Below are 21,003 nucleotides of genomic sequence, written 5' to 3'. Positions count from 1 at the left end.
TGAAAATTTAAATGAAATAGACAATTTTCTATACAGATACCAGGTACCAAAGTTAAGTCAGGAGCAGATAAAGAATCTAAACAGTTCCATAATCCTTAGAGAAATAGGAGCAGTCATTAAAAGTCTGCCATCCAAAAAATGCCCAGAACCAGATAGGTTTAATGCAGAATTCTATGAGACCTTCAAAGAAGACCTAATACCAATACTCTCCAAACTATTCCACAAAATAGAAACAGAAAAAACACTATCCAATTCATTCTATGAAGCCACAATTTGGCTTATGCTTAAACCACACAAACTCCCAACAAAAAAGAGAAGTTCAAACCAATTTCCCTTATGAATATCAATGCAAAAATACTCAGTGAAATTCTGTCAAACCAAATCCAAGAAACATCAAAATAATCATCCATCATGATCAAGTAGGCTTCATCCTGGAAATACTAGGATGCTTCAGTATATGAAAATTCATCAACACAATCCACTATATAATTGAACTCAAAGAATATAAAAAAACCATGTGACCAACTCATTAGGTGCTAAGAAAGCATTTGACAGAATTCAACACCACTTCAAAGTAAAGGTCTTGGAAAAATCAGGAATTCAAGGTCCATACCTAAGCAAAGTAAAAGCAATATACAGCAAACCAGTAGTCAGCATCAGGCTAAATAAAGAGAAACTTGAAGCAATACCACTAAAATCAGGGACTAGACAAGGCTGCCTGCTGTATCCCTACCTATTCAATATAGAACTTGAAATCCTAGCCGCAGCAAAAGGAGGTCAAAGGGATACAAATTGGAAAGGAAGAAGTCAAAATATCACTATTTGTAGATATGATAATATTCTTAAGTGACCCAAAAAAATTCACTGGAGAACTCCTAAGCCTGATAAACAACTTCAGCAAAGTGGCTGGATATAAAAATTAGCTCAAATAAACCAGTGGCCTTCCTCTACTCAAAAGAAAAAGAGGCTGAGAAAGAAAGTAGGGAAATGATAACCTTCATAATAGTAACATATGATATAAAATACCTTGATGTGACTCTAGCCAAGCAAGTGAAAGATATGTATTTCAAGAACTTCAAGTCTTTGGAGAAAAATATTGAAGAAGATCTCAGAAGATGGAAAGATCTCCCATGCTCATAGATTGGCAGGACTAATATAATAAAAAAAAAAAATGGCCATCTTACCAAAAGCAATTTACAGATTCAATCCAATACCCATCAAAATTCCAGCTCAATTCTTCATAGAGTTAGAAAGAGCAATTTGCAAATTCATTAGGAATAATGAAAAAACAAGGATAGCAAAAACTATTCTATACAATAAAAGAACTTCTGGAGGAATCACGATCCCTGACCTCAAGCTGTATTACAGAGTAATAGTGATAAGAAACTATATAGTATTGGTACAGAGACAGGCAGATAGAGCAATGGAACAGTATTGAAGACCCACAAATGAACCCAAACACCTATGATCACTTGATCGTTGGCAGAGGAGCTAAAACCATCTAGTGGAAAAAAGGCAACATTTTCAACGCTTGGTGCTAGTTCAACTGATGATCAGCATGTAGAAAAATACAAATTGATACATTCTTTTTTTCTCTAATAATTCTCTTATACAGTATATTAGGTTCTTTTTTATTAGATATATCCTTTATTTACATTTCAAATGTTCTCCCCTTTCCTGTCCCCCCCAAAAAGTCCCATAAGCTATCTCCCCTCCCCCTGTTCCCCAATCAAGCCCCTCTCGCTTCCCTATCCTGGTATTTCCCTCTACTGCTGCATCGAGCCTTCCAGGACCAGGGGCCTCTCCTCCCTTTGATGTCCAACAAGCACATCTGCTGCCTATGCATCTGGAGCCATGGGTAACACCATGTGTGCTATCTGGTTGATGTTTTTGTCCCTAGGGGCTCTGGGAGTACTGGGTGGCTCATATTGTCATTCAATACATTCTTATCTCCTTGTACAAAACTCAAGTACAAGTGGATCAAGGACTTCTACATAAAACCATATACACTGAAGCTAATAGAAGAGAGAGTAGGGAAGAGCCTCAAATGCATAGGCAGAGGGGACACTTTCCTGAGCAGAACACCAGTAGCATATGCTCTAAGATCAATGATAGACAAATCAGACCTCGCAAAATTGCAAAGTTTCTGTAAGGCAAAGGACACTGTCAAGAGGGCATAGCAGCAACTAACAGATTAGAGAAAGTTCTTTGTCAATCCTACATTAGAAAGAGGGCTAATATCCAATGTATACAAAGAACTCGATAAGTTAGATTCCCTATTAAAAATGGGATACTGAAATTCTTAGGCAAATGGATGGAGCTAGAGAACATCATACTAAGTGAGGTAACCCAGACTCAAAAGGTGAATCATGGCATGCACTCACTAATAAGTGGTTATTAACCTAGAAAACTGGAATACCCAAAACATAATCCACACATCAAATGAGGTACAAGAAGAAAGGAGGAGTGGCCCCTGGTTCTGGAAAGACTCAGTGAAACAGTATTCGGCAAAACCAGAACGGGGAAGTGGGAAGGGGTGGGTAGGAGGACAGGGGAAGAGAAGGGGGCTTACGGGACTTTTGGGGAGTGGGGGGCTAGAAAAGGGGAAATCATTTGAAATGTAAATAAATTATATCGAATAAAAAAAATAAAAAAAAATGGGATACAGAGCTAAACCAAGAATTCTCAACTGAGAAATATTGAATGGCCGAGACGCACCCAAAGAAATGTTCAACAGGCTTAGTCATCAAGGAAATGAAATCAAAAACCCCTGAGATTCCACCTCACACCAATCAGAATGACTAAGATCAAAAGCTCAGGTGTAAGAAGATGCTGGCAAGGATGTGGAGAAAGAGCGCTCCTTTATTGCTGGTGAGATTGCAAGCTGATACAATGACTCTGGAAATCAGTCTGGCAGTTCCTCAGAATATTGGACATAGTACTACCTGAGAACCCAGCTATACCACTCCCAGGCATGTACCCAGAAAATGCTCCAACATGTAATAAGAACACTGAAGTATGAATACTTCAGTCCTTGTTAGGGGGAACAAAATACTAGTGGAGGAAATAAGAAGAAAACCTGTGGAGCAGAGACTGAAGGAAAGGCCATCCAGAGTCTGTCCACCTTGGAATCCATCCCATATACAGTCACCAAACTCAAATACTATTGAAGGAAAATTGATGGAGACATATATTTTAAATGGGCAAACATAAAGAAAACTCTGAAAATCAAAAAATAAGCAAAAAAAAAAAAAAACACATACGTTTAACAAAATGACATAAGACATAGATATGTGTAGAGCAGAAAACTGTTTCCAAAGTTTAATGGTGACAGATCTGCTCTATAATCACCAACTTGTAACATAGGCAAGACTCATCACTCTAGCAATATCCCAGACAGTCAGAAGTCTCTGGACTCAATAGCATTGTCTCTTCTCATTAGAGGACATCTGGGCTTAAAGAAATCTCAGAAGTACCAGAGAATACTGATATTAAATTATTACTTTGAAATTATAACACTGAAATTATTCAAACCATGGGGAATTACAGCTATGATAAAGAAAGATAAAGAAGTTTCAATATCATATGAGAAAAGCAAAATAAATAATATCAAACTTATCACTTTTTATTTTAAGGGGAAAAGAAACACACATAAAACTATAATTGAAGAGATTTGTAATTAGAAAAAGCATTTGTGAAAAACACAAGGAAGTTTTAGCCAATACATCCTTGAAGTCACAGGAACTCTTATCTCTCAAAATCAATAATGGTACTTACTATAGGAAAATGTCCTGGAAATGGTGTGGCAGATTTATATGAGGAACTTTGCTGACTGTGTAGAAAAATATAAACAGGAAAAAATGTACCAATCATCACATCTCCTTTTTGGTAAAAGTCTTCCATGATTGTTACATAGCATTCAATGTCATAAAAGGCACAAACAGAATTAGGAATATACAGGAGCCCAAATATAAAAATCAAGAACTTCCTATTTACATTTATATCTGCCCAGCCATAAGACTGATAAATATTGATCTAAGAGTGTCCAGAAGGTATATATGCAGCTCATGTGTGTTATCATCAGATGTACTTATTACTTTGTTTATTAGTGAAGCTGTCACAATAATCACCCCAAGGTCTTCCTGACACCACCTCCACTGCCACTGAGAATTCTGGAAATCTTTCTTCCCTTAGGCTCTGTAGCTGAGGACTCATGCTCTGATTAAAAACAAGTTGGAAAATATGTTTTTGGACCTTCTCTAGCTTCAGGCACCAAGATTTCAGCCAAAAAAGTAGACAGCAAGAGCTCATGTATCTATTTTCTAACTGGATTCTTTCTGGCCTGAACAGGTTCCTGGCAGACCTTGAGAGACCACTTATATCAGCCCAGACTATTATACCAAGAAAAATTTCAATCACCATACATGGAGAAAATAAGATATTCCATAAAAAATATAGACAAATTTAAATATTCTCTTCCAGTAATCCAGACTTCTGCAGAATACTAATATAAAACCATCAACCACTGTGCACTCAAGAAGCACAAGAAATAAATAATTTCACAATGGTAAAACCACAATAAGAGAAACACACATATCACTGCCCTGATGAACACCAAAAAAGTAGGCATTAACAATCACTGGTCATTAAATATGTCTAAATATCAATAGACTTGATAACTCAATAAAAAGCACATGCTAAGACATGTGGAAACAGGATCCATAAGATACAAAGATAAGCATTACCTCAAAGTAAAGGCCTGGAAAAAGGTTTTCCAAGCAAATGGACACAAGAAACAAGCTACAGTACACATTCTAATAGCTAATAAAATAGACTTTCAAACATAATTAATCAAAATAGACAGGTAAGAACACTTCATATTCATCAAAGGAAATGCACCAAGATGTCATCTCAATTTTGAATGTATATTGGCAAATACACAGGCACTCACATTCATAAAAGTAATATTACTGAAGCTTAAGTCACACAGTGAAATTCACACATTAATAATGGGAGACATTAGTACTTCACTCTCACCAATGGACAGGTCATGGAGACAGAAACTAAACTAAGAAATAATGAACCTAACAGACATTATGAATCAAATTACTTAAACAAAAATCTTAGAACATTTTACAAAAACACAAAAGAATACAGTTTCTTATCAGTGCCTCATAGAATCTTCAAAAATTGGTCATATATACTGTTCACAAAGCAAGCGTCAAAAGATAAATGAAGACTGAAATACTACCTTGGCCCCTGTCAGAGACAAAGAAGAGAGGATATTAAAGTGAGAGTCTTTACTACCCCACTCTTAACAATGAGCAGATCATCAAAACAGAAATGAAACAGTGACATGGCAAAACTAACAGAAGTTATAAAGTGAAAGGTTTTAACAGATATCTACAGAACACTTTATCCAAAAACAAAGAAACATACCTTCTCAGCTCCTTTCAAAACCTTCTCCAAAGATGGCCATAAAATCAGATCCAAACCAAGTCTCAACAGATACAAGAAGATTGAAATAACCCCTAGCAATCTATCAGATCAACACAGACTAAGACTGGGTGTCTAAAGAAACAAAAACTACAGAAAGACCACATATGCATGTAATCTCAACAACTCTCTACTCAATCATAATGTGGTCAGGGAAGAAATAAAGAAATTAAACACTTTCTAGAATTCATTGAAAACAAACTATCTACACCCTGCAGCTAAGGTTGTCACACAGCCCTCTGCATGGGTCCTTCCAGGACAAAGCTGCTCTCCCAGGAGTGCTCTCACTCCCAGGCTCTAAGGTGAGCTTTCCATTTTCTCACAATAACTGTCCAAGGTGGTTCCTGTTAGGAGCACACAGGCCATGAGGACAGCAGAGCAGCTGGGAAAGAATCCTTTCAGTCTCCATCTACAACCAGGATCTGGGCCTACTCCACAGCCTGTAGACTACACAGGTCCCACCAGAAGAGAGCTGGTCTCCCAAGAGCACTGCCACAGGATTATAGGCACACAGGAGGACAAGTTCCAGTCAGAGACAGCAAGACCAACTAACACCAGAGATAACCAGATGGCAAAAGGCAAGTGCAAGAACCTTACCAACAGAATCCAAGGCTACTTGGAATCATCAGAACCCAGTTCTCCCACAAGAGCAAGTCCTGGATACACCAACACACCAGAACAGCAAGATTTGGATTTAAAACTCTGTCTCATAATGCTGATAGAGGACTTTAAGGACATAAATAACTCCCTTAAAGAAATACAAAAGAATAGGTAAACAGGTAAAAGCACTTAAAGAGGAAAAATTAAAAAATCTCTTAATGAATTACAAGAAAACACAACCAAACAGGTGAAGGAATTGAACAAAACTATCCAGGATCTAAAAATTGAAGGAAAAACAGAAATCACAAAAGGAGACAAATTTAAAGATAGAAAACCTAGGAAAGAGATCAGGAGTAATAGATGCAAACATCACCAACAGAATATAAGAGATGGAAGACAGAATCTCAGTGCTGAAGATACTATAGGAAACATCAATACAACAGTTAAATAAAATGCAAAATGCAAAAAAAAAACTCCTAACTCAAAACAACCAGGAAATCTACGATTCAACGAGAAGACCAAGCATAAGAATAGTATGTATAAAAGAGAGCAAAAATTCCCAAATTAAAGAACCAGTAAATATCTTCAACAAAATTATAGAAGCAAACTTCCCTAACCTAAAGAAAGAGATGCCCATGAACATAAAAGAAGCTTACAGAACTCCAAATAGATTGGACCAGAAAAGAAATGTTTCCCATCACATAATAGCCAAAACACCAAATGCACAAACAAAGAAATAATATTAAAAGCAATAAGGGGAAAAGGTCAAGTAGCATACAAAGGCAAACCTATCAGAATTACACCAGACTTCTCACCAGAGACTATAAAATTCAGAAGATCCTGGGCAGATGTTATACACACCCTCAGAGAACACAAATGCCAGCCCAGGCTACTATACCCAGCAAAACACTCAGTAACCATGGATGGAGAAACCAATGTATTCCATGACAAAAACAAATTTGTCAATATCTTTCCCCCAATTCCATCCCTTCAAAGGATAATAAATAGAAAACTCCAACACAAGGAGGGAGTGCATCCTAGAAAAGGCAAGAAAATTATCTTCTTTTAACAAACCAAAAAGAAGATAGCCATGTAAACATAATTCCACCTCTAACAACAAAAATAACATGAAGCAACAATTACTTTTCCTTAATATCTCTTAATATCAATGGTCTCAATTCTCCAATAAAAAGACATAGACTAACAGACTGGATACGTAAACAGGACCCAACATTTTGCTACATACAAGAAATCCATCTAAGTTACAAGGACAGACACTACCTCATACTAAAAGTCTGGAAAACAATTTTCCAAGCAAATGGTTCCAAGAAGAAACAAGCTGGTATAACCATTCTAATTTCAAATAAAATTGACTTTCAACCTAAAGTTATCAGAAAAGATAGGGAAGGAAACTTCATATTCATCAAAGGAAAAATCTACCATGATGAACTATCAATTCTGAACATCTATACGCCAAATGCCAGGGCATCTACATTCATAAAAGAAACTTTACTAAAACTCAAAGCACACATTGCACTTCACAAAATAATAGTGGGAGACACTCCACTTTCAGCAATGGACAGATCATGGAAACAGAAACTAAACTAAGAAACAATGAAATTAACAGAAGTTATGAACCAAATGGATTTAAGAGATATTTATAGAATATGTTATCCTAAAACAAAATATACCTTCTTCTCAGCACCTCATGACACCTTTCCCAAAAATTAACATATAATCAGTAACAAAAGAGGCCTCAACAAATACAAGAAGATTGAAATAGTCCCACGTATCCTATCAGATCACCACGGACTAAGGGCTGGTCTTCAATAACAACAAAAACAATGGAAAACCCACATGTACATGGAAGCTGAACAACACTCCACTCAATGACAAGTTGGTCAAGGAAGAGATAAAGAAAGAAATTAAAGACTTTTTAGAATTTAATGAAAATGAAGACACAACATACCCAAACTTATGAGACACAATGAAAGCAGTGCTAAGAGAAAACTCAGTTCTGAGTGCCTCCATAAAGAAATGGAAAAGAGCCTACACTAGCAGCTTGACAGCACATCTAAAAGCACTAGAACAAAAATAACCAAATACACCCAAGAGGAGTAGACAGCAAGAAATAATTAAATGCAGGGCTGAAATCAACTGCGTAGAAACAAAAAGATCTATATACAATCAACAAAACCAGGAGCTGGTGCTTTGAGAAAATCAAGAGGATAGATAAACCCTTAGCCAGACTAACCAGAGGGCACAAAGACAGTACCCAAATTAGCAAAATCAGAAATGGAGAGAGAGACATAACAACAGAAAACAAAGAAATCCAAAAAATCATCAGATCCTACTACAAGAGCCTATACTCAACAAAACTGGAAAATCTGGGTGAAATGGACAATTTTCTAGACAGATAAGAAATACCAAAGTTAAATCAGGATCAGATAAACAATCTAAACAGTCTTATAACCTCTAAGGAAATAGAAGCAGTCATTAAAAGTCTCCCAACCAAAAATAGCCCAAGACCAGATAGGTTTAGTGCAGAGTTCTATCAGAACTTCAAAGAAGACTTCATACCAATACTCTTCAAACTATTCCACAAAATAGAAACAGAAGGACACTACCCAGTTCATTCTATGAAGCTACAATTACTCTGATAACAAAACTTCACAAAGACCCAACAAAGAAGAACTTCAGACCAATATCCCTTATGAATATCAATGCAAAAATACTCAATAAAATTCTCTAAAACCAAATCCAAGAACACATCAAAATGATCATCCATCATGATCAAATAGGCATCATTCCAGGGATATAAGGATACCTCATCTTAATCTACTAGATAAACAAATTCATAGAAAATAACTAAATGATCATTTCATTAGATACTGAGAAAGCATTTAACAAAATCCAATATCCTATCATGATAAAAAAAAAAAAAAAAAAAAAACTTGAAAACATCTAGTGGAAAGAACTCAGATGTCCCTCAACAGAGGAATGGATACAGAAAATGTAGTACATTTACACAGTTATTTTAAAAAGTGAATTCATGAAATTCTTAGGCAAATGAATGGAACCAGAAAATATCATCCTGAGTAACCCAATCACAAAAGAACACACATAGTATGCACTCATGGATAAATGGATATTAGCCCAGAAGCTCAGAATACCCAAGATATTATACACAGACCATATGAAGCTCAAGAAGAAGGAAGACCAAAGTGTGAATGCTTTGGTCCTTCTTAAAAGGGGAAACAAAATACCCACGGGAGGAGATACAGAGACAAAGTGTTTAGCAGAGACTGAACGAAAGGCCTTCTAGAGACTACCCCACCTGGGGATCCATCCCATATACAGTTACCAAACGTAGAAATTATTGTGAATGCCAACAAGTGTTTGCTGACAGGAGCCTAATATAGCTGTTTCCTAAGAGGTTCTTCTAGTATCTGACAAATACAGAGGTGGATGCTCTCAGCCAAACACTGGACTAGAACCCCCAATGGAGGAACTAGAGAGAAAGATCCCAAGGAGCTGAAGGGGTTTGCGGCCCCATAGGAAGAACAACAATATGAACCAACCAGTACGCCCAGAGCTCCTAGGGATTAGCACCAACCAAAGAGTACACAAGGAGGAACCAATGGCTCCAGCTGCATATGTAGCAGAGGATGGGCTTGTTGGACATCAGATAGAAGACAAACCCTTGGAACTGTGAAAGCTAGTTTCCCCAGGGTAGGAGAATGCCAGTACAGGGACATGGGAGTGAGTGATTTAAAAAAAATATCTAATAAAAAGATAGAAAGAAGATGTAGGCATAGCATACCCAAGCTTATGAGGCACAATGAAAGCCATGTCAAGAGGAAAATTCATAGCACTAAGTACCTTCATTAAGAAATTGGAGAGAGAGCAATAGTGTTAAAAACTACATGGTATTGGTACAGTGACAGGCAGGCGGATCAATGGAACAGGATTGAAGACCCAGAAATGAACCCACACACCTATGGCCATTTGATCCTTGACAAAGGGGCTGAAAACATCCAATGGAAAAAAGATAGCCTTTTCAACAAATGGTGCTGGTTCAACTGGAGGTCAGCATGCAGAAGAATGCGAATTGATCCATCCTTGTCTCCTTGTACTAAGCTCAACTCCAAATGGATCAAGGACCTCCACATAAAGCCAGACACTCTGAAGCTAATAGAAAAGAAACTGGGGAAGACCCTTGAGGACATCGCTACAGGGGGAAAGTTCCTGAACAAAACACCAATAGCTTATGCTCTAAGATCAAGAATTGACAAATGGGACCTCATAAAATTAAAAAGTTTCTGTAAAGCTAAGGACACCATCAAAAGGACCAATCAGCAACCAATAAATTGGGAAAAGATCTTCACCAACCCTACATCAGATAGAGGGCTAATATCTAATATATACAAAGAACTCAAAAAGTTAGACCCCAGAAAACCAAATAACCCTATTTAAAAATGGGGTACAGAGTTAAACAAAGAATTTTCACCTGAAGAATTTCGGATGGTGGAGAAACATCTTTAAAAAAAAATGCTCAACTTCACTAGTCATCAGGGAAATGCAAATCAAAACAACCCTGAGATTTCACCTTACACCAGTCAGAATGGCTAAGATTAGAAACTCAGGAGACAGCAGGTGTTGGCGAGGATGTGGAGAAAGAGGAACACTCCTCCACAGCTGGTGGGGTTGCAAATTGGTACAACCACTCAGGAAATCAGTCTGGTGGTTCCTCAGAAAACTGGGCATGTCACTTCTGAAAGATCCTGCTATACCACTCCTGGGCATATACCCAGAGGATTCCCCAGCATGTAATAAGGATATATGCTCCACTATATTCATAGCAGCCCTATTTATAATAGCCAGAAGCTGGAAAGAACCCAGGTATCCCTCAACAGAAGAATGGATGCAAAAAATGTGGTATATATACACAATGGAGTACTATTCAGCCATTAGAAACAATTCATGAAATTCTTAGGCAAATGGATGGAGCTGGAGAACATCATACTAAGTGAGGTAACCCAGTCTCAAAAGATCAATCATGGTATGCACTTACTAATAAGTGGATATTAATCTGGAAAACTGGAATACCCAAAACATAATCCACACATCAAATGAGGTACAAGAAAAACGGAGGAGTGGCCCCTGGTTCTGGAAAGACTCAGTGTAGCAGTATAAGGCAAAACCAGAACAGGGAAGTGGGAAGGGATGGGTGGGAGAACAGTGGGAAGGAAGGGGGCTTATGTGACTTTCGGGAGTGGGGGACCAGAAAAGGGGAAATCATTTGAAATGTAAATAAAAAATATATCGAATAAAAAAAAGAAATTGGAGAGATACTACACTAGCACCAGACCTAAAAGCTCAAGATCAAAGATAAATAAATAAATAAAACACAGCCAAGAGCAGTAGATAATTAGTTAAATAGTAGTTAATTAGTAGTAAATAGTTAAACTCAGGATGAAAATCAACCAATTAGAAACAAAGATAATACTACAAAGAATCAATGAAATCAGGAGTTGGTTCTTTGAGGAGAAATAACAAGATAGACAAACCCTTAGCCAAACTAACTAATGGACACAAAGGCAGTATCCAAGTTAGTATAATCAGAAATTAAAGGAGAGATGTAACAATAGAAACTGAAGAAATTAAAAAAAAAATCATCAGATCTTACTACAAAAGCCTATACTCAACAAAACTAGACAACATAGATGAAATGTCAGATTTTCTAAACAGATACGAGGTACCAAAGTTAAATAAATATTAGTTTAACTATCTAAATCAGCCCATAATCCCTATGGAAATAAAGCTGTCATTAAAAAAAAAAAAAAAATCACGGCCAGATTGTTTTAGTGCAAAATTCTACCAGACCTTCGAATAAGTTCTAATACCAATACTCCTCCAACTATTCCAGAATAGAAACAGAAGAAATTCTCTGAGGCCACAGTTACTCTGATGCCTAAACTACAAATTGACCCAATGAAGAAATAGAATTTCAGACCAATTTTGCTCATGAAAATTAATGCAAACTACTCAATAAAATTCTGACAGACTGAATCCAAGACCATATCCTAACCATTATTCAACATGATCAAGTAGGCTTCCTTACAGCGATGTATGGATGGTTCAATATACAAATCTATCAACATAAGCTATTGTATAAACAAACACAAAGAAAAAAATCACATATCTCATAAGATGATGAAAAAATCTATGACAATTCTAACACCTTTTAATGTTAAAAGTCTTGGAGAGATCAAGAATTCAAAAATAAAATAAAACAATAAAATAAAAATAAAAGCAATATACCACAAACCAGCAGGTAATATCAAATTAAATGTAGAGAAACTTGAAGAAACCCCACTAAAATCAGGGATTAGAGAAGGATGCTCATTCTCTCCCTATATATTCAATATAGTACTTGAAGTTCTAGATAGAGCAATGAAACAACAAAAAGAGATGAAGGAGATACAATTTGAAAGTAAGAAGTCATGGTACTACTACTCATGGTTGATATGATATTATACATAAGCAACCTCTAAAATTGTACCAGAGAGCTCCTACAGTTGATAACCAGCTTCAGCAAAGTGGCTAGATATAAAATTAACTCAAAGAAATTAGTAGCCCTCTCTATATAAATGAAAAGCTAGATGAGAAAGAAATTGGGGAAACAACAGCCTTTACACTAGTCACAAATAATATAAAATAACTTGTAACTCTAGCCAAGCAAGTGAATGATCAGTATGGCAAGAACTTCAAGTACCTAAACAAATAAACCAAAGAAGTCCTCAAAGGATGGAAAGATCTCCCATGCTGATGGATCAGTAGATTTAACATAGTGAAATGTATACCTTATCAAAAGCAATCAAGGCATTAAATGCAATTCCCATCAAAACGATTTTTTACAGACATTGAAAGACTAATTCTCTATAGTGGTAGTATTCTTAATCTCCTCTAATCTCCCCAACAAGTAGCAATGAACTTGCCCCAGGTTCTTAAATGAAAGACATATTCATCCACCCTTCTATTTTAATATGCCTTAAACAGCACCATGGGTGAGCTACTCCCAAACTTCCACAGTGCTAATGCCTCCCCTCTGATATTCTTAAATTATCACCTACTAAAATCTATATTACATTTTTGCTAGCCCAGATAAAATCAAGGACAGGCCTCTTGGGACCTCTCTTCCTTGGCTTTTATGTGATTGTTAATCTGTCTTTTGCAGCTCTAGTACCTAATTCTCCTGCTTCCCTAACATGGTAATTCTAAAAATCTCTTCTTCCTTGGGTTCCCTTGCCCAGAAATTTTAAAGTACAGCCTCTGTGTCTCTGCCTAGCCATTGGCTGCCAGCAACTTTATTTACCAATTAGAACCAACTGGGGTCAGGGCCAGGTGGCATCTCACATGTAGAAGTGAAAATTTCTATGAATTTGGGAAACCAATTAGCATATTATAAGCAATAAGCCAAGTCCACAAAATCTCACCCTTTTCATCCATTTAATAGGCCTTTTTACTCAGATATACAATAATAACAGTTATGTAACCTATAAGGTATGATATATGCTAATATATTTCAGTCCATCAATTTTGTCAATTTAAGTACATTACTCTAACAACTATCCTATCTTAAAGAGCTTACAATTCTATACCTGAATTATGTGCTGATTTTAACTTGCATTACTATCTGAAAACCATCCTTTCAAATCTAGATCATCTTCCTTAGTGATAAACAACTTAAGCTTGATTGTGAAACTATAACTAGTCTTCAAGTCCATTAGAGATCCAAGAACGTATTACATATTACCTGAATATATAGGAAACACAAAAGCATTGCTTCCAAAACTTAAATTGCAGATATAGCTGACGACCTGGACAGTCCCTATTTCTCAAAACATGGGAGCACCTGTCTTCAGCCTTCTGGCCCAGAGCCATCTGACAGACCTTAAATGAAGCAGGAATTATTATAAAGGACTATCTTACTCTGTCTTGGCAGAGCTAAGCTGTTGACTATCCCTTATCTTGTGTCCTTTTCTGGACAGTATCTTTTATCTGTAAATGAATTAGGGCAATCCTTGCCCAGTGACTACCTTGCTATGACTGGAACAACTCCATATGGAGGTTACAATGCTCAATATCTTCTTTGACCAATGAGGCAGGTACTGTCAAGAGCCAATTTGTCTCTGAGTCAAAAATCTAATAATAGTGAAAAGATCATAAATGTCATAGTCTCTGGATTTCTGATGCTTTTGAAGACTATTTAAAGTATATATGAACTGTTAAACTTGACTACTCAGCAATTTCTATTTGAATAATATTGAAAGCACCTTATTAATTATAGCAGTATCTAATATAACCAGGAGTTTACTCTCTGGCCCTTAACTTCCATTACTTAATGATCCTAAACCATTTGTAATAGTAGCTATTAGAAGGACTGTATCTAAACCTTGTATTCTTCACTGAGTTACATAGGCACAATGCCTATCTAAGAGTAAAAATATTAATTTCAAATTTTGTACTGCTATATAAAATTTTATACTAATGAAAACCTTAAATCAGTATCAATATATAAATTCTGTACCAATTTAAGAAATTATAACTTCAATTTTTCATCAATTATAAATATCTCTATTAATATAAGATTAAAGATTAATGCTTTATTCAGGAATAAATTTATTTATCCATCCCATCTATTTCTTCCCTCTTCAAAATTATGACTATTTCCAAATTATGCCTTAAAATGACTATATATAATTTATAAAATATCTACACCAGACACTCAAACCCAAGGGATCAGAATGACAACTCTCCACAAATTCTTCTTGCTGAATCAGGGCAACAAAAATAATATTTTAAAGTTGTGGAGAGGAGTAGGAAATTAGAAAAATTGGTTAGACTTAAGAAATGTAAGAATTCCCAGGAACTAAACCACTAACCAAAGAGGACCCATGACTCCAGCTACATATGTAGCAGAGGATGGCCATATCTGGAATAAATGGGAAGAGAGGCCCTTGGTCCTGTGAAGGCTCACTGCCCCAGTGTAGGGGAATGCTAGGTTGGTGAGGTAGGAGTGTATGCGTGTGCTTGGAGGAGAACCCTCATAAAATCAGGGGGAGGGGACATGGGGTAGGGGGTTTGTGGAGAGGAAACCGGGAAAGAGAATAACAGTTGAAATATAAATAAATAAAATATCCAACAAAAAATGAGGAGAAAAAAAAAGGCTACCTTTATCAACTGTTATCCAAATATCCAATAAAAAAATGAGGAAAAAAGAAAGAAAGAAAGAAAGAAAGAAAGAAAAGAAAACTACCTTCAGCACCTGTTATCCAGTCTATGCATATCTAGATGGCTCAGGAATTGACTGAATTTCTGACTGGATCTATCGGAAAGGCTAGGTGAACTGAGTCCATCTGGAATCAGCAGTTATTCCTGAAGCTGTTCTGGAAGCAGCCTCAGGAGGCATGTAACTGGACAGCAGGTCATCTCAAAGTCCCCATGGTTGGATCTTGTCAGGGCTGTGCATTCTGCAATATATGAATCTTACAACCAAAAATTTAGTATGATTAAGATATTCATACGGATTGTGCAATGTGCATGGATCAGTTAAGGTTCCTTTTTTGCTTCTTGTTTGAGTAGGTGAAAGACAATTCCCCTTTTATGAATCAATTTGATCAATAAACAATTGTAATAAATCTACATTCATACCATGTGAAGATGGCCCAATGAATCTTAAGGATTCCATAAGCAACAAAATTTATTGTGTAATTTTAGTTGACATGTTTGACAGAGACATTTTTCTGTCTAAGCCACTTACAGGGTTGTTCCATGTGGAGGAATCAGCAAATCAAGTCGCCTATCTTGTTTGATTTTCTCAAATTTTTCATGAGGTCTTCTGTCATATATGACCCATATCACCCTGGAAGGGGTCAAAAGCTTTTTTCTTCATTCCTATTAACACAAATACAGATTCTCTCTCCCAAAAGTTGGTCCAGTAATCTGAAATCATCAATTGATTCAAATTAGCAACCCCTTTCTCTTCAGGCCTGCCCTATCTTGACCTCTCTCCCAGGGAATTTTTAATCTCACAACCACCAATCTCATAACATCATTCATTTTGATAATTAAAACAATTCAAAAGCAATTAAAGCAATCTAAACAATTATCCTTTGAGATAGTGGTCCTTCACTATCTTCTGCCTTGTTCTTACATGATTAATTTTTAATAGTGAGATTAAGACCTAAACTTATTTTTTGAGCTATGTATACTATCTAATTCTCTTGCCTATGGAGATTAATATCTCTATGGGTATATGTGTATATATATATATATATATATATATATATATATCCCCTTACTCTTTATATAACTTGAATTAGCATCCTTACCTATGAACTTAACTTCAATTAAATTCCCTTCTATGTTTCTGTATGGGCTACCAATGTCATTTGCCAAACTAAGCAATTCCAGAATTCCTGTGGAGCCCACATTCAAAGAATCCATCGCTTACAAAACACAGACTTCTTAATCTTGCTTTAAATAGGTTGCTCCACTTCTATATCTTGTTTACATTAGCTCTCACTGGCCTACCTTCTCCTCAGCAGGAGCTGCCTGTTTGTTGCCTGCCTTCTCCCCTCATTAACATTCAAGGCTTAAGCACTTTAAGAATAACTAGACCCCCACACCCTGCCACTGTCTCTGGGTCAGCTTGGGTGTGTCTCATTCTTAAGCTCAAACCCCAGAATCGCGCATGCCAGTTTAGCAAGTCTTTTGTTCCCACCATGCATAGGAGAATTTACACCCACCTACAGCACAAGATGTGGGGGATCTGACTCCCTCTTCTGGCCTCCACAGGCCCCAGGCACTTGTATGCTTACATATGTACATGCAGGCACACAAAATGCAGATAACAAATAAAATGAAACAAAGTAACGGTTTGGTGTGCATTGGTCTGAAATTTGAGAAGGTTCCTTTTAGAGCCTGATAGAGTAGAGGTAAAGACAACTGGGCCTTTGTTGCTGAATCAGAGGTTATCCTTCCTCTCTGTCTCAATATATCTCAAAATCTCTTTCTACCCAAGCACACACTGATTCAGGAGCCTTGGCTTACCTGATACAGATGTGTAGTGGCAATGAGGGAGTGGAAATGGAAGGAAACATAATTTTTTGAATAAGAGAAAATATTTTATGTATTTTAAGCAAAATCTTTGATGGCGTACTACATTAATCCATAATGTATGTGGAGGTAAAAACATCAAATATGCCTTATTTTTTTCCTATAATATATATCCATTGATACCAGTGTGCACATGCATAGTGTCGTCAGGCTATTACATAATACACACTAAGACTTCTTTTAAAGCACTTATGACAAGAAGCACAGGTAGAACCAGAACTGCTATTATGTGCACTACATCTTTTTATAAAATAACTTTTTATTGAATATATTCTACATTTACATTTCAAATGCTAAAATCTTTCCCGGTTTCCCCCCTCCCCAAAAATCCCCAACCCCCCTCCTACCTCCAGCCTCCAAGTATATGCCCCTCCATCCAACCCAGACCCAACCACCCACCTTTGATTTCCCTATGCTGGGGCATCTATTGAGCCTTCACAGGACCAAGGACCTCTCCTCCCACTGATGCCCTACAAGAAATTCCTCTGTCTCACTTTTGGCTGGAACCATGTGTACCCCTTGGTTGATGGTTTAGTCCCTGGGAGTCCTGGGGCATCTGGGTGTCCAACATCGTTGTTCTTCCCATGGGGCTGTAAACCCCTTCAGCTCCTCCAGTCTGCCCTCCAACTCCTCCATTGGGGACCCCACGCCCAGTCCAATGGTTGGGTGCGAGCATCTGTATCTGTAAAGCTCTGGCAGACAGCCATTAACAAGCTCCTTTCCGTATGCACTTCTTGACATCCATAATAGTGTCAGTGTCATGTCGCGGTTTGGTGACTGTTTATAGGATGAATCTCCACGTAGGGCAGTCTCTGGGTGGCCTTTCCTTCAGTCTCTGCTCCATAGGACCCACACAGTAGAAAGAGAAAACTGACACTGCATCTTTAATTTTGCATTCCAAAAGGAAACTGGCTTTCCTGGTAGCACTAGGGAACAATGTACTCATAAGCATTTTGTGCACATATGCAAAATCTCATGGATTCTATTGAAACCTTGCAATCCTACTGTATACAAAGGAGACCTTTTTTCAAACACCTGACATTAATACTCAGCTTGTAAAAGTAAACGCAAAAATATCGTAAACACAATAATAAAAAAAAAAACAATGATATAGGACAAACTTTGGTTTTTGAAAAGTTAAATGTAAAGGCCAATGTTTATCTACAATATGGAGATGCACAATATCGTCTGTGCTCCTGATTTCTTATTTTTTTTGTGCAGGATTACTGATTTCAGAAAGCCAAGCTAAATGCTCTCACAATTTTCTACTTCAGAATTTCTTGCAGAATAATGTTTAAAATTGCATGAGTAAGAGCTTTACACCGTGGCCTAGTAAACACACTTTAACTATTGACCAAGAAGAGCTTTAGTTAATGCCCTGTCAAAAATGCCTCCCCACCTTACTTTTGTATTTCAATTTCTTTGTTCAAATAGATGACTCTTGGACAAAAGTATAAGATTTTAGGTTTTAACAAAACCAAAAATATCAAAGTCATTTTTCATTTTCAAAATGTATTTAAAGAAGTGCTTGTTTCAGTATAATACATTTCTATACGTTAGAGACATGGTTAGCCAATTTGCTTTAATCATAGAATATTACAAGTGACAGCTGAGTTCTAAATTTAAACATGTGATTTTATTCTGACTTTTTAATCTTTAATACAGATATCAAAAAATTATTTGATTTTTTTCTTAAATAGATAGAAATCATTCTTTTGAGGAAAACTCCACGCCACGACAAAAAAAAAAAATGCATTGTTTTACATCTTAGAGTAATTGTTAGAAAAGAACTATAAAATTATGAACTTTTGAGGGGGGAATGCACTGAAAAATGTCTCTAGAAAAAAAACCTGCAAGCAGCTAGGGACAGGATGGCCGGCCTGGCTGTAGAACTCTCAAAAAGAAGTTAACACCAGAATCGTCTCTAACTTTGCAATCTCATGAAGGCCTACATAAGACATATAAAAACTTACGTTTAACCCAAAAACGTTATCAGCAATAATAAATACATTACTTCCAGTTTGAAGACACTAGCGTTCTCACCTTCACAGCACAACAACAGAAGCATTTACTCTGTTTTGGACTACGCAGGGACAACGGAGACACATATCCCCAAAATGGGATTTTTTAACTGAGGTGTAGGTGGAACAGTTTCCAATTCAAACTTATTCTTAGCTACATTCCACTTTTTCTTTCAACATGTTTTTTATTGAAACTTTACAAGAACTACACCGTTTCACTGCAACTCCGTGCCCTGCTATTTGCCCTGCTGCTGTTTCGTGATGTTCAGACTTGGCATGGGAAAGTGATATCTAAAGGTAGGTACAAACCACAGAAGTGAAAAAGAGTCTGAATAGGCTAAATAATAGTTTAAAAATACATATTCATCCTTGTTATAGCAAAGAGCTGAGTTTTAAAGAACACTCATTTATAATTTAAATTACAAAATAGCCAGGACACAATATGAAATATGTCGGAACTATTCTCACTTTCACAAAGCTCTATCAGCTACATACATGGCTACCAAAGGTCCAGTGTTTTACTGCTGTACATAAATAATGACAAGGCAAAGAACTGCTACTAGTCCAAGGGCTTGCAGGCCCAGAAACCACAGCATAAACCACAGAAACTAAATGGCCCCTAACTGGTTCCACAATTCGTTCTCCAAAATACATCCTTGTGAAGCTCATCTTCGGGGGGCGGGGGTTGTTCAGTTCACCAAAAAGTGTTCCCATCTTTTTGTAGTCATCTCCAATGGGTTCGCCAGAATGGTTTTGAGGTTCTTCAAAATCCTCCTCACCCTCACCCTCACCCTTGTCCTGTGGCTGCCCGCACCTCGGGCTCTCCCTGGCTCCGGTTCTTCTGCAGCCCGCCCTGCCGTCACTCCTCGCACTCCGCACAGCAGCCGGCGGCGCCATGGGCAGCAGCGGTACTGACTGAGCCCATCCCACCGCCAAGCTCCAGGGAATCCTAGAAGCACGCCAGCCAGCCCGGGCGCCAGAAGTGCAGGAGCCGCCCGCCCCTCCTGTAAGCTGCTGCCCAACCCCGGGGACCGATACATTTTTTTCTTTCTTTCTTTCTTTTTTTTTTTTTGTTTGTTTGTTTTTCCTGTTGGGCGTCTAGAGTTGCATTTATTAGTGAACAGTGCCTATACAATCATTCCCAGTAAATGTCCTAATCAATTAGTCTCAATCCGGCACCTCTGGATTCAATACTTCATGTATTGCTGTGTGGGGGTTTTTTTAATTTTATTTCTTTTATTCGATATATTTTTATTTACATTTCAAATGATTTCCCCTTTTCTAGGGGAAATTCCACTCCCCGAGAGTCCCATCAGCACCCTTCCCTCCCCCTGTTTTCCCACCCACCCCTTCCCACTTCCCCGTTCTGGTTTTGCCCTATACTGCTTCACTGAGTCTTTCCAGAACAAGGGGCCACTCCTCCGTTCTTCTTGTACCTCATTTGATGTGTGGATTATGTTTTGGGTATTCCAGTTTTCTAGGTTACTATCCACTTATTAGTGAGTGCATACCATGATTCATCTTTTGGGTCTGAGTTACCTCACCTTTTTTCTTAAACATTAATGCTGCCAACTTCTCCTGAGAAGCTTCTCTGTCAGATAAACAAAACACTAAAATGGAAATTGCAAACACCTGCTGCCTCAAGACAACAAAAGGGTGCGCAGGGCTTTACACAAAATTCTAGAAAAAAAAATTAGGCTTT

General features: G+C 37.3%; 3 protein-coding genes across 4 annotated transcripts in view; all 3 read right to left on the bottom strand.

Annotated features, from left to right (window-relative positions):
- Nucleotides 1-21,003, bottom strand: part of LOC127673566 (formyl peptide receptor 2-like) — a 99,680-nt gene that overhangs the window by 8,954 nt on the left and 69,723 nt on the right. The window lies entirely within an intron of this gene.
- Nucleotides 1-21,003, bottom strand: part of LOC127673567 (formyl peptide receptor 2-like) — a 476,281-nt gene that overhangs the window by 429,178 nt on the left and 26,100 nt on the right. The gene's annotated exons all lie outside the window — the stretch shown is intronic.
- Nucleotides 19,711-20,257, bottom strand: LOC127673572 (uncharacterized protein FAM241A-like). Its single transcript, XM_052169256.1, has one exon. The coding sequence runs from the start codon at nucleotides 20,196-20,198 to the stop codon at nucleotides 19,785-19,787; it is 414 nt and encodes a 137-aa protein (XP_052025216.1). The 5' UTR covers nucleotides 20,199-20,257; the 3' UTR covers nucleotides 19,711-19,784.

Source organism: Apodemus sylvaticus, chromosome 23, assembly GCF_947179515.1.
Source record: "Apodemus sylvaticus chromosome 23, mApoSyl1.1, whole genome shotgun sequence".
In the NCBI taxonomy this organism is placed as follows: Eukaryota; Metazoa; Chordata; class Mammalia; order Rodentia; family Muridae; genus Apodemus; species Apodemus sylvaticus.
This window is presented reverse-complemented; position numbering and strand designations above follow the sequence as displayed.

Bases quoted from the DNA above. Each gene is read 5' to 3' on its own strand.
- LOC127673572 (XM_052169256.1), bottom strand. From the start codon at position 20,198: ATGGCGCCGCCGGCTGCTGTGCGGAGTGCGAGGAGTGACGGCAGGGCG.